Source organism: Callorhinchus milii, unplaced genomic scaffold (genome assembly GCF_018977255.1).
Source record: "Callorhinchus milii isolate IMCB2004 unplaced genomic scaffold, IMCB_Cmil_1.0 Scaffold1, whole genome shotgun sequence".
NCBI lineage: Eukaryota > Metazoa > Chordata > Chondrichthyes > Chimaeriformes > Callorhinchidae > Callorhinchus > Callorhinchus milii.
In genome coordinates this window covers 117965935-117980647 of record NW_024704742.1, presented here as the reverse complement: position 1 = coordinate 117980647, position 14713 = coordinate 117965935, and the positions used below count along the sequence as shown (strand labels likewise).

At 35.3% G+C, this 14713-nt stretch overlaps 1 protein-coding gene across 1 annotated transcript; it reads left to right on the top strand.

Annotated features, from left to right (window-relative positions):
• Positions 1-1002: 1002 nt before the first annotated feature.
• tbca (tubulin cofactor a) lies at positions 1003-12064 on the top strand (the record flags this gene model as incomplete). The annotated part of the gene is given in 3 exon segments (NM_001292907.1): positions 1003-1108; positions 9626-9712; positions 11776-12064. Coding segments are annotated over 3 exon segments (274 nt in total), but the record flags the coding sequence as incomplete, so codon positions are not given.
• Between the last annotated feature and the right edge of the window lie 2649 nt (positions 12065-14713).

Here is a 14713-nt window from a genome sequence, read left to right as displayed (position 1 = left end):
TGCAATAAGTGATCTCAAGGAAGCTTAAGATTCTTGCTGCAGCATATGCTAACTATTACAAGATGCTTTGATGGAAGGATATTAAAATTACTGGTAATTGACATAAAATATGACAAAGTGTTTTAAGCTTTCTGAGCAAAGCAACACACATTACAGAGGAGCGGCCCTGTAATGTAACTGATTAATGAAGGATTGCTCAGGCACATGCAGCTGATGTTATGAAAAATGAATTCTTTGTTGTCTTGCCGACAACCAGGCAACAGCAGCCGGAAGAAACTATTAATGGGAATCATTATCAATAGCAATATTTTCAAACTCTATTATAGCAATCAGGCAGGAATTTATTCAATAGATTTAGTTCATTTGGTGGTAATTGATAAATAATCAAAATTTATCAATGTACTTGCAGACATTTCACTAACAATCAAGCAAAAGTGGTCCATTTACCACCTGACTTGATCCAAATGAGGACTAAATTGATGATCAATTAATCTTGGAAGGGGCAGCGTTGTATTTTGTAGAGGAGCAGCAGCAAAAATGGCAAATAAATGGAGTAAAGAGAGGAGATTAGTGGAATGAGCAGAAAGGAGCTGAACGCGCCACGGATGGCAGCTAATGAGCTTACAGCTGGATTGTAAATGACTGGATTCGTATCTGTATAAAAAGGAAAATGTGAGAAAAGATGGATCAAATTTTGCTTTTTTGTTATTAAATAATAGTTAGCAATAGATGGTATGTTTAACCTTTAGGATTTTTAAATGCTTTGCTCATTATGAAGGAACCTTTGCACAAACTTTGTGAAATGTATTTCTTTGTTTTGTGACACTTAAGTATTGAAGTAGTCGTGATATATTAGTGGAAACTTGTATTGAAATAATTGTGCATTAATTCACAAAATCATTAACTAAACAATTCCAAATATCTGTATGTATGGTGATGAGGAAAAAACTTGATTTTATCAGTTTGACTTGAATATTATCATGATATTGTTTTAATCTGCAGGTTGGTGAAAGAAAAAGTTATGTATGAAAAAGAAGCCAAACAGCAAGAAGAAAAAGTTGCAAAACTAAAAGCTGACGAGGGTGATGAATATATGATCAAAAAACAGGTGAATTTATTTCTCCACATTTATGTTGTAACTGGAAATTTTTTGACATCGAAAATCATAATGTGCATGTTTGAATTAGAAATTAAATCTAAAAGTTAAGGTTTTTAAATTGTGAAGTATTAGTGATCTGGATTCTAGATTCAAATCTAGCAGTTGCAGAAAAAAGCTAAGAGAATTCTTGGGATATTGGAATTCACTAATATACGAGTAAGTCATTCAAAGTCTGTCAATTAAGTTTTTTTTAAATATGACGGTGGGGTCCATGTCTCAACTATGATGGGAAATTTAAGTTTTAAAAAGTTTAGTTTCTGATTGATGTGCATGATAAAACTTCTAAATTAAATTTCACTACAGTGCATTACTTTTTATTGTGTTATCTGTATGATTATTAGTAGAATAGGAAATTCAAATTGGTTAAAACATAAACCAAAACGTATACACTATCTTAGCTTTAAGATAGCTAAGACACATTTGCTGATAAAGGGGGAGGACACAAATTTAGAAGGGTCAAATGTATAATCTATTTCTAGCAATAGAAACATTTAAAATATTGAGTTGCTCTTTGTTCCTGTAAATTGTTTTAAAATGTTATCACTCATGTCATAAATGGGTGTAATCTACTTCACCAACTGCGCATGCACATTCACACATCATTTCGATGTTGATCATGGTCCTTATTAATGCATTCACGTTTTCTAAACATTGATGCGAACTGTTACAATGGTGAAACTTGCATATAAAATTGTTACATGAAAATAGCTTTCTTCAATTGAACGTGACTGTTTGCCAGTATAAGAGAACCAGTCCGCTAGTGTGACTGCAGCCAGCCAGTGTTTCTACAGTTCAGCAAGCTGATTAACTGTTGGATTGATGAGCCTACTGAATACCTGGGAATTAAGGTTGGGACAAGTGTGGCGGTAGTTCAAAATTTTTAATTTGGTGCATGATGTAGCTATACATTGCAGAAAACTCTGATAATACATTGTTAAATTTATGTGAATAGTATTAATGCTACTGCCTCTCTTGCTTCCAATTGTAGAGCGCTTTGATTTTAGAGGAACTGAACAGCATAGTAATTCAAAACCCTTTTTCTTGTTATTTACTCCCTCATTATTAAACCAGAGTAAATAATTGTATACTCAGTGTCCATTTTAAAGTCACCTGTGAGGTAACTAGAGTAATTTTACACTTTGCATAGGTACTGTGACTTAGATCCTTGCACCATCCTTAATAACTAATAATTTGACTGTGTTGCTCATATCTGTTCTAGGTCAGAGGGAATGTAAATACTAAGTGATTAAATTTTGATCAATATTTCTAAAGTTGATATATAGTTGGGCACAAATTACACCCTTGTTGGTTTTCTTTCCACTGGGTCATTAGAATGCTAGAGAACATCTATCTTTGGAAGAAAAATATCCTAACAAACGTGTTCTAACTGGGCTTTACTTTTGCAAAAAGCAATTTCGCAATTATTGAATTCAGTAAAGAGGAAACTACAAATTATGCAATCACATTTAAGTTGGGGCTTTCTTAAAGAAAGGTGCGCTGCATTATACCTACATCAATGACGACAGCAACAACTTGCACTTACATAGCGCCTTCATGCAGGGTAGCATTCCACAGCGCTTGATGGTACCAGAAGTCTTAGATACTAGCACTGCTATTTACCGGTTAGCTTCTCATCTGAAAGATAGAATGATCACCTTGGGAAGTGCAAGACCAAATTGGACAGAGGATGGACAAATCATGTATTTTCTTCAACAGCAACAACTTGGATTTATATAGCGCCCTTCATGTAGGTGGCACCACAAAGCACTTACTTAATATTGTTGCACAGATTCTAATTGTTATCCATCCAAAGCAGATCTCCTTTTGTTCATAATGCCACATGTAGCTGATGTAGTTCCTTAGGTCCAAAGTCTTGAAGTGTTTCACTCAGTGAGTTACTTTGAAACTTAGTAACTAGTTATTTGTGCACAACTGGTTGTTTATGCAGCCCATTGGCACCAGAAAATTTCCAGAAATAATAAGACAATTGACCAATTAATTTTTGGGGATGAATTTGGAGTAGAAGAATATTGACCAGGATGCAGAGAAATGCACACTTTCCTAAATAGTCCTTTTAATTCACATCAAATACAGTAATGGTGCATGGAGTACTGGATTTATACAATTGGGAATATTGGCTAATCAAAGTCCAGGGTTATAGCTGTTCATTTGACACACCTATTTTAAAACAGTATCTGGTGATTTCTTCAGTTATATAGCTGCAGGATGATTGTACATTTTTCTTTTTCTGAATCTGATTACGAAATAAAATGTCTAATCCGGTTCAGATATTTTGTTACAGATATGCAGCAGAATCAAATAAAATATTCCTATGAAATCAATGAAAAAATGCTTTTAGAGAATGGGTCTGAGCAAAATTAGTAGTGAAGACAGACTTTAGCTATTGACCTTGGCAGCTAAGTGTCTGTAATCTATCTTCATTACCACTGTTTGCATAGTGTCACTGGGTCGTTAGAAACATTCTTAGCTGGTTGTATATACAAAAGTACCAACTGTATGTTTCTTATAATTACTGCTGAGACCCAGAGTTGCACTTCTGTAAAGAGATTGATTTGTTTTAAGGTAATGTGTTATGTAATATAATTTATAGGTTAAAAAGCTGCATTTGGGCTTGTTGAGTAGCTGGTCCAGTACTCCGTTGAATCAGCATTGCAAGCATTCCTACCTTGCTGGTAAAACCTCAAGTGTTTATCAGCAAAACAGGTATTCACTGCTGTTCTTATTTATGAACTCTAAAGTATGAGTACTCATTCCTTTTTTCTTTGTTTTCCATGAGCTATGCACACTCCACTGAGAAGCTAGCACATTTGAACTAATTTAAGCAGATGAGTTTAAGTTGGATGAGTGGCAGATGGATTATACTGCAGATTAATGCAATCTTATAAATATTGGAACAAGAGACAATAAATGGGTGTACAGCAAAAGGGTGTCTAGAAGCAAAGTTTCAGGGGGGGGTGGATTTCAATCAGATTGATTAGTCAGTGGAGGATTTCAGTCAATGTAAATCTTCTGTCAGAAAAACTAATCAAATTTGAGGTATTTCTTGAGGGCATTTGAGTACCAAGATGTTTCTTTGTACATTTAACTTACGGTGTGTATTTTGGATACTCTTTCTACAAAATGCCATTGAAACATTGGAATGGGTTCAGAGAAAAAAAACTAAAAATTCTAGGACTTAGAAATCAATTATGGAAAATTTAGATTTTTTTTCAGTTGATAAAAAGATTTGAGAAAATATTGACGAGATGAGAGACATAGAATGTTACAGCCTAGAAATGGGACTTTTAGCCCATCAAGTATCAAGTTTCTTCCTTTTTTTTCTGCGTGTGACCTACTGCAAATAGTCATTAAGGTAACCATACTTCATTGTGAGATGTTTGAGTAACCTATTTAGAACATATTGCCAGGAAAGAATGACTATTTAGAGAAAATTACAAAAGAGGTTTGGATGAAGAAGCCCCGAAAGCCACTTATCCTTACCATTTTCCATTATAATATCAACCTGGTGTATTTAGCTTGATATTATATTATACTTTCCTAAAAGTTTTCTTTTAGGAAATAACATTATTGGATTTAGTACATGGGTGGTTCGGGACATATGTGCATACAACCGCCAGGAAGGTGGAAGGCGAACTAGATGGACCTTGGTCTTTTTTCATCTAGCATTTCTTATGTCTTTATGTTCTTATTTCTTCAATGGATCCATTATCTTGGCCTTAAAATGGTATGTTGCAGCTTCTGATTTCTGTGCGTAGATAGCTACGCTTGTTGGCTAAAATTTCCCTTCACAATTCTGAACCTGTATCTTCTTGTACCATGGCCTTGATCTACTGAAAAGTGTTGTTCTGACATTACTTTTGTGCACTTGTTAATCATCTTATGATAATCATAATCACCTTATCACTAACAAAAAAAATCACCTTGTATACCACTGTAAGTCCCTATAAGATGCGTTTTCAGGATGAAGAACTGCACTTTGGTTCTAATAGCTTATTCTTCTAAAATTAATTTAATTGCTCTCGTTTGTACTGCCTCCAGAGTCTACATAGCTATTTTAATTCCCTTCAACCAGAACTGCTCCTAACCCTAAGCACTTTACAGTCCTCTACACTTTCCCTCAATCCCTCTGCCTTGTCCCCTCTCTCCCCCTTTTCAAGTCCTGCTGAAAATCTCCCTTTTCGACCGTGCTTACAGTCCGTTCCCCCCTGGCTGTCAGGCTCCACCACTGTTGAGCACTCTGAGACGCTACTCCGCAAGTGCAAGTTGTTGTTGTTGATGATGATTCTGGGGATTTAAACTCATCTGATTTGTAAATGTTCGCCCAACATGTTGTTTACTTTGTATTGTTAACTATTGGTTTGTATTTAGATAATGAGTGACAATCAACTTAACACTTCTTTCAACTCTCTTTTGACCCTTTCTTATTCATTGGATTCCATGTGCCTTCTACTTTTTGACTTTCAACTTGCACTGTAGTTAACTTGCACTATAGTCAGCCCTCTAATTCAATAGTAATTCCATAGTACTCTTCTCCTTTCTCTTCCCCTTCCCCACAAGGAGTTTTTTTTAGTATGTGCAGTTCCTTGGAAACCAATTTCCAATCTCAGCTATGTAATCAGAAAAAAACATTTTACAGCACTATTATCAATTTAAAATGTTTTAAAGAATTTGGCAAGTAATTACTGTCATTGTATGAGTGCTTTCTAGGCAAAGCTAGTGATCATCTATGCCAGTAGGATCCCACAAATTGCTTTGACACATCTTAAGACGTGATAAGGAGCTATATCAAATGCAAGGATTATTATATACACAATATCATCTGTAAACAAAATCACTACAATTTTGTCAGGAATGCTAGAAATTGTGTTAAACATTCAACCGTATTTTAAAGAACACAGTATCCTTCGTGTCATGATCAATATTCCTTTTCATCTTTAAAAAAGTTTAGTCTGATAGTTTGTGAAGCATTGATGCCAACAATGATCATTGCATGTGAAAGTAATTCTTATGATGCACATCAAAACATTTCAACATGGTAAAACACTATCAAATCAAAGTATAGGGAAACCTTGTGGTTATTAACAATGATAATAAGTCTAGATCCTGGTTGAGTTTCTCTCCAATAGTTTTTTCTACAGTTTTCAGCTTCTTGACTGCTTACAAAACGTTGCCATTTGATTTTAAAAAATAGTTAATGTATTAAACTTGTCAAAATTGAAACTTCCTTAACTTTTTGGGTATCTATCTCTAAATCCTAGGGAGACCTTTTTGACTTCTCCCATGTAGAGTCCTAGAAATGGAAGCAATTGTGCCATTTGTATCTGATTTTCTTTCCTTTTCTGTTGATCTGTTGATGCAAGGATTATTAGTATTTTGCAGAAAAACCTTGCTATGTGATGCATACCAATAAATGGGTTCCAGATGAGATAAAATTAGCCAGGTACAGAATCAAAGTTTTGGGATAGTTTTTTTTAGCAATGGTTCATTTAGTTCATATCTTTCCCCTGGAACCTTTTTCTTGGATAAGGAAAAGCATTCTACTTCTAGACTTCAGCACTGAAGAGTAAATTTAGCCTCCCTTACTATGGATAAACAATGGTCACAACAATTACCTTTCTTGTGTTTTGTCTAAATGTCTCAACTTGTGTATCTACATGGGCTTCTTGAGTGGGACCACTTGGTGTGACTGCAAACTATAATAAGGTCAGACCTCAATCTGACATAACCAAGCGCAAGACAGAAAGGTCCCTTTATGGAATATCTTCTAACTTTCTCCACTTAAATTCTCTTTCTAATGTTTCATCTTGTTGATTAATAGTCTTGTTATATTGTAGCTTGTAAAAATTTAAATTTGATGTTCATAATAATCATTTTAAGGTAGCACAAAGCTACTTCAGCATTATGCTGAGAATAACTTGATTTTATTCAAAAATACTGTTTAGTCGTTTCCTGGTTCTCTCACATTAGATCTGTGTTAAAAATGCTGCTTTTTTAAAAAAAAGCAAATCCTATGAAAAGCATGAATAACCCTGATACATTATTTTGTGACATTGGTAAAATCAAAATCTGTAAGGGTTACACATGAGGTAAGAATTATTCCTGCTTTAGCATATTCAGCGTATTCCTGATTTAGCATATTCAACCTAATACAGTCATGTATTTAAGACTTTAATAATTAAAATAGATGTTCACTGAGTCAATTTTGAGATACACTGGCTATTATTATAGGGCAACTTTGTTATACTGCAGTCACCTGAGTCCACTATTTCAGTGGCTGCGTGATAAAATGGCCAAATTTCAGGTCGTCAGATTGCTGCTGACAGCGTTTTTTGTGCTTGTGCAGGACAATGTGCAAGAGCATCCCTGATGTCATTACCTTCGTGAAGTGACGTTTACTACACTTCCTGTGCAGAGAGTAGCATTAGCGGAGCTTCCTGCATTGTATTGCACGCATACTCAATGTGCAGTTGCAACCTAACAACCTGGAAGTTGACCATTTTTTAGTGTGGATAGCTGCCTATTCAGCTCAGGGAGGTGGGTGTACTATGCTTCTAGTTAGCACTGCTCCACTGGGCACCAGTACTATAAGCAAAGCTGTGCTACACTGCAACCATTATAATGCGGCTGCACTGTAGCTTAGTTTTTGTGTCTGGAGAATAAAGCATAATGTACAACTGTCTATTTCGTCCTCGTTTCGTCCACAAATACACGGTCAATTTACTTTACAGTCTATTCTGTGAAGCGCTTTGAGATGTCGAAGACGTGAAAAGCGCTATATCAAATGCAAGGATTATTATTGTAGGTATCTCTTAAGGCAAGTTAGACAAGCACACCAACCAAGGGGAAACTTTTAAATATAATTTTGTATACATTTGTGGTTGATGAGAGATAATTTGTCTTGTTCTCCTTGCCACTAGAAGTGTATATTTCAGTGTATTCTAATTTTCATGCCTTAAAATATTGATTTTTTTTTGGCTGTGGCCTAGACACCAGAAAATAAGTTTTTCTGTTGATGATTTAAATCCTATGAATGGTAATAATAATAATAATCCTTGCATTTGATACAGCGCTTTTCACGTCTTCTAGATATTTTAAAGCGCTTCACAGAGTATACTGAGTTGACTGTATATTTCTGGGCGAAACCCGGCAGCCAATTGCGCATGGTAGTGTCCCACAAACAGTCGTGGATTGAAGTGGCCAATTTTATTGCATTTTTTTACTTGAGGGATTATTATTAGGCGTGTGGAGTAAGGAAACTTACCCAAGGTTTCACCCCGCCGGGAATCAAATCCAGGCCTCTCGCTTGCAAGCCGAGTGCTCTAACCATTGAGCTACAGGTCTCCTGAATGGTATATTCTGTGTGAGAATATAATTTTTTGGACAAAGTTATAATTCACAAACAAAGATCTTTATTGTAATACATCACGATATTGAGATTTTTGGTGGTATATGGAGCTGTTACAGTTACCTTACGGTCTAATACGTGGGCAATCTTTAATTCATGTATTTGTTAGTTTATACTGTTTATAAAGAAATTCTAACTGAAATAAGTACAATTTTGCCCAAAAAAATCTTTGAGGCTGGACAGAAGTTTTCAAGTCATTATGTTGCTAAGATTGCAATGCAGCATATCCAAAGCTTTTGAATGTTGAGGGACAGACTTCAATTTTTTGTAATTTCCTAAATCTTTGATGCTCCAAAGCCTTTGTTCCAAGCTGTAATGCTGCACCATTTAGTTGGACACTCTGATGGCTAACATTGGGCTTCACTTATTCCTGAAGGGGTCAGAATTGTTTCAGTTTAGCCTGAATAAAGGTACACATCTTACAAAACAAGTTCTAATGCATGCTAAAGACCATGAAGATGAGCCCGCTGGTCTCTGCTTTCTTTGTGTCTGAGCTCCTGTAGACCTTTGTCTTTCACAATCTCAACCTCCTGCAGTGAGCGCACAGTTTGATCAATAACTCAATAACTTTTTTCATGCAGTAATTATCTGTGTGATATTACTTGGGCACTGCATTTCTTTATTACCCCAAAGATAAAAGCTCTTTATACCCACTGCTGATCCTTTTGTTAAAAAAAAGAACTACATTGGGCTTAAGCACACTGTGTCAAACAAAACTGTAAAATTTATAAATAGATATAAAATTAGCAATTTATGTGGCAGCATTACAAAGCATATAATTACAAAGCTTGTAATTTTTAAAAACAATTTCAGAAGGTGACTTTCAAAATTAAAGGTTCAGACCATATGTAGGGATCATGTGAATTTGTAAGTTTTTAAGGAAATTTAATGAAACAAATGGCTGATTCTAAAAATACATCTAAAAGGTCAGTTTCAGAACAATAGTATGGGTGGCTTCTTGGATAACTTTTTATTTCCCTTATTTTCTTACTTTCTTATCCCTTGTTTGATTTTTCTTTGACTTTGCTTTTCTGTTTCAGGTGGAGGTTCTGCAAGAATCGTGGATGATGATCCCAGATTGTCAGCGTAGGTTGGCAGCTGCCCATTCTGACCTCTCACAAATATTGGTGAGTCAACATTGTTTCCAGTTTGACATGTTCTAATCGCAAAGCACCCCTTTCCATATCTAGAATTCATATTCGCTTGGGGGAATGGAAGTTGAAACTTATCATTCCAGTTAAGATATCTAATCATAAAGTGTGATTCATTATGCATAAGATGAAATGATTACATTTCAAATAGGTTTATCAATTACAACTTAAATTTTGAGAAGAAAGTGACCATGTTTTATTTTGAGACTTTTTAAAAACATTTTTTAATTTATTAAGGCCTTTTCAGTGTATGTTAGTTAATGCAATTAGGAACCCTAATCTTAATCTTACTATAAATCCTTAATCTTACTATAAATTGTGATCCTTTATTTCGCTAGAGTAGACCTGAAACACTGGGTATATTTCAAATTCAACTTAGGTGAAATTTGTGGTCACCGGGGGTTTATTTGAATTTATGCAGTTATATTTTAATGTGTACTGAGCTTGCTGTATGCTTCCCAGCTGGAAGTTGCAACAGAATACATTTCATTATTCAGATTGTTTGGGGAACATGAGTTCTTTTAAACAAAAAGGAACTAGCAGGCTGTTCTTGCTAAGAATAAGGCAGTGTGATTTATATTCATTTTGAAATATCAGTTAAGGTATTGTTTTAAATGGATACAAATTCAGTGAACTACCATTTGCAGAGGTATAAATAGTATGGGGAATTTAATGTATTAAATTGTTTTTGTATAAAACTTCTGAATCCACAATTGATACCAAATTAGGGAAGCAGTAGATGATGCCAGCTCTTAAATTTGAGCAAGCTTACTTTTGAAACCTAGTTCCCTAGAATAATTTGGTTGATATTGTCTGCATATTTTAGAGTAATTGGATGAAAACACAATGTGCGTTCACTCTTTTGCATTTTATACATAATTATAGCTGTTCTATGCCTTTCATTTGGACATAAACTTTAAAAAAAAGTAATGGAATGCCATCAGCTCTTTGCCAGTTTTTGGAAAGTTTTTCACTTACCAGAATTTTTCAAATTCCCTTATCATTGGGCATACATTTTCTATTCATCCTGTGACTTTAGGAGGGAAGAGAGAAAAGAAGTGAAAGTAATAGGGTGTAGCCTCGTTTATAACGCAGATCTATTGTGGACCTGAGCTAACCAGAAGCGTAGAACACTTGGCTTCCCATGCTATAAAATGGCTGATGTCTGAGGTGTTGGGGTCACAGCTGATGTTATTTCCTGCACTTTGTACATTATGCAGAGGAAAACAAATGTCATTTGTTGTGTGCTGCATTTGCACATTATGTGCAGGAAGTGCTGCTGATGTCACTTCACAAAGCCAGTGAAATCAGGAGCGCTTCCAGGGAGTGTTCGCAGTATCTGCAGTGCATATATGCAACGCATAGGAAATTACATTGCCGATGACCCCAATGCTCCTGCTCCTTTCTAGCTTAATTTTCACCAGCAATCGGTAGCTCCAAACACTTTCTGAAAGTGGTCTCAGCAGTACAGTTATCTTCATACTGTATGAAAAAAAATATTGTATAAATAATTTTGAGCCCTGCCCAGAATTTTCCTTGGAAATTCTTGGACAATGAGACTCAGGACCAAGAACTGTCAAAGAAACATTTTAATGTTACAGACCTGATCAATATTGAATTTTTGCACACGTGCAGAAACCTCTCTGCCATTATGCTTTAGGAATAGGAAATATAAATCTAGCTTCACTTTCAGTGTCATTATTAATGAATTCCCTTCATCCATGTAAAGGTGACTGGTCTAAAGATACTAAAACTACTGGTATTTTTATTTTAAAGCTCTTCCCTCCACAGGCAACTGTAAGTTGGAGTTTTTTTTAATCATATTTGGTGGAGTGGATTAAAATATCAGTCTCTCAAAGGTGGAGTTGGTATTATATGGTTACTTCCATCTGATAGGTATAAAATGTTTGATAGTATTTATCAATCACTGAATGTCAGTAGGAATACTTTAGATTGAATGTATAGTAGTAAGGTGTATATTTATGTGAAAATGAAAAAAGACCCTGATTTTGATAAAGTATATTCTTTCTTGTTTTTAGGAGAGTGAGAAAGACTTGCAAGAAACTGAGGAATACAAGGATGCCCAGGCCACACTAGAATCAATCAAATTAGAAGCATAGAAATCCATTTCCTGAATGGTGATCTTTTGTTGCAAGCATTTGCACTGCCCATTCCATTCCTACCGAACCCTGCTTTTTTGCTTGGACTGTGTGTCTGATTCCTGTGTAACTCTGAGCCCTACTACACTGGGCGGCAGACTGTGACCCCAAACTAATATTGTGCCACATCATGATGAAATAATTAAGCATTCAATAAATGTGTGTGCTGACAATGAATTGTCTGATTTGCGTATGTCTGAATTTCTATGGTGTGAAGTTCTGTATCTTAGTGGTTAGAACAATTACCTCGGAAGCGAGAAGACCTGGGTTTGATTCCTGGGCAGGGAGAAACATTAGGCAAGTTTCCTTACTCCACATGGCTCTGTTCACCCAGCAGTAAGTAAGAAACCAGTTGTTAGTCGATTGGCGGATCACTTTTCCGGGGGTAATAATCCCTTCAAAAAAATATAACAAAATGTAGTCACTCAATCCAGGACTGTTTGTGGGACCCTACTGTGTGCAATTGGCTGTCGAGTTTCACGCATAAAATATACACTCTATTCACTTTACAGTATATTCTGTGAAGCGCTTTGAGATGTCTCAAAGACGTGATAAGGCACTATATCAAATGCAAGGATTATGGTGAAACTTTTTTCTTTTTAACAAAGTTGGACAAAGTGTTAATCTAGCAACAGTTGCCACAATATTGGGCCACACACTTACTTACCTAAGAATTTTAGGATGTATGCAATTGCTTTATTACCTGTATTTGGGCACTTTATATTTGCAATTCACTTCTAGTATGAAATTGTAGCAACGACAGCATCAACCCATTTGGACAACTTTTCTTTTGTGTACTTTATTAAATAAAATAATTTGCATCCATTCTGTGACTCACTGATGAACAACTAGTGTTAGTGGTTAAGACTGCTACATGAATTAATACTTAATCACTGATAATTATTTTTTAAGATGTTGCTTAGTCACAACTGAAAGGAAGCAGATCATACAACCTAATGAAGTATTAAAATGCCTTTAATAATGTGCTTATTAAAAACATTTTTAGAAACTTAAATGGTAAAATTCTAAGAACTATACAATACACAAAAAGCATTATTTTAAAAAGAAACTTAAATTTCTACTGGTGAGATCAACCATAACTCACTCGTGGAAATAATCCTATTTCACAGTGAAGCATATCCTCTGGTTACTCTATAGATGCCTGAATAAATCCTGTTAAATATAACAGTGCTATCACTCTCCAGTGTGACATGAAATTTATCACAGTGTATGATAGCATGATCAGAAATAGTAATGTTTCTCTCCCCCTTTTCATTCCTGTTGTAAATCTGCCATATTCAGATCTATACAACAGTAAAATAACAATCTGCCTGCTTTATGCAGTTAAATCAGTAAAACCAATTTGCTTTGCAAGTCGTTGTTTGGCAAAAATGTGCCTTTTCCCCCTTTTTGTAGAGAGCCCAAGAGCTAATTATTGCAACCACTTTCTTAGTTCGCTAGAATAGGTGTCTGTGGCTTTAATGTCAAATTTGCAATCATACAATGGAAGTTACTTGTACTTGAAGGGAGAACAGATATTTGCTACAGAAGTAACGTACAAGTATTAAAATGCCCTCTGCAATATTTGTTCCAAATCATTTTGTGCAAATGATGAAGTGAAATTGGCTAGTTTATTCCACCACTGCAAAACGCTTTCTTAATGAGCTCTTGACTTTTCCTGGCTTTTGCTAGGTTTTCCTCAGACCTGGAAGAATGGATATTTTTAATTTATATGAAGTGGATTCCTATTGAGCCTGGCATAAACCAACCAGAATCCTGAAGGAAATGAATAATCTATACAGAAACACAGCAATAATTTACAAATTACGCAAGGACTCCCGATGGAGCAAACGATCCAAAATAGAAGGCTATCACAGTTATACCTGGAAAGTAAAGAATGTTTTATTTATAATAATTTCCTCGTTATTACTGAATATATTTTCATTCCAGAGGCTTTAAATGTCTTAGTTTTCTGACATTCAGATTTCTGACGAGCTCTAGTGACATGAGATGTATTCTGTTGATTCTCTTAGGTAATATTGTAATGTAGCTAATATTTGAGATTGCTTAAAAAGGAAATGTGAATTGAAAATGGAAGAGGACTTGAAGTTAAAGGTCCATATGTTAGTAGCTGTGAGATTGAAGAGACCTCAACCGAGTACCATACCCTTTTATATAAGTAACAGCACTCTATACACCCTCCTTGTGGACTGCAGTGTAATTTGTTTAAAACTCATTCGTTCGCCAATTTGCCCCATGGCTTTCATTGGACATTATGCATTGTACTTGAGCATATTAAGTCCTTAAAACGGGGGAAGAGTATTTTATTTGGTCTCTGGAGTTCGTGGCATTTTTGCTAGCTCCAGTTAAGTAAGTCAAAACTTCTAAACTCAGGCGTTTCTTTCCTATGGTCGGGAACATACTGCACAGACTCCTTTGCCATATATCACTTTTTCTCAATTGAGTTTATCTAGAACTTCCTACAGTTTTTGAAAGACCAAACAAACTTTTACCATTTTAATTTTAAAAAATCCAATTTCCCCTTTTGGAGGATGAAATTCACTACATTTAAAACGCATTTAAACCTACAAATAGCCCATTTTGAAAAATACATTTTCCCTTCGATTTTTGATTTCCTTATGTTGAATCAATAAGGTCTCCAGTGAAAGAGGAAGACGGTGCAGGCAAACATCACTTGCATTTCCTGGTTAGGAACACTTGAGTGTTCAACGCCCCACTATGTTGAATGCAGTTGGTGGACAATAGTTTTAATAACATTGATGAAAATTGAATCCTCGGCGTACTCAGTGGACTATCC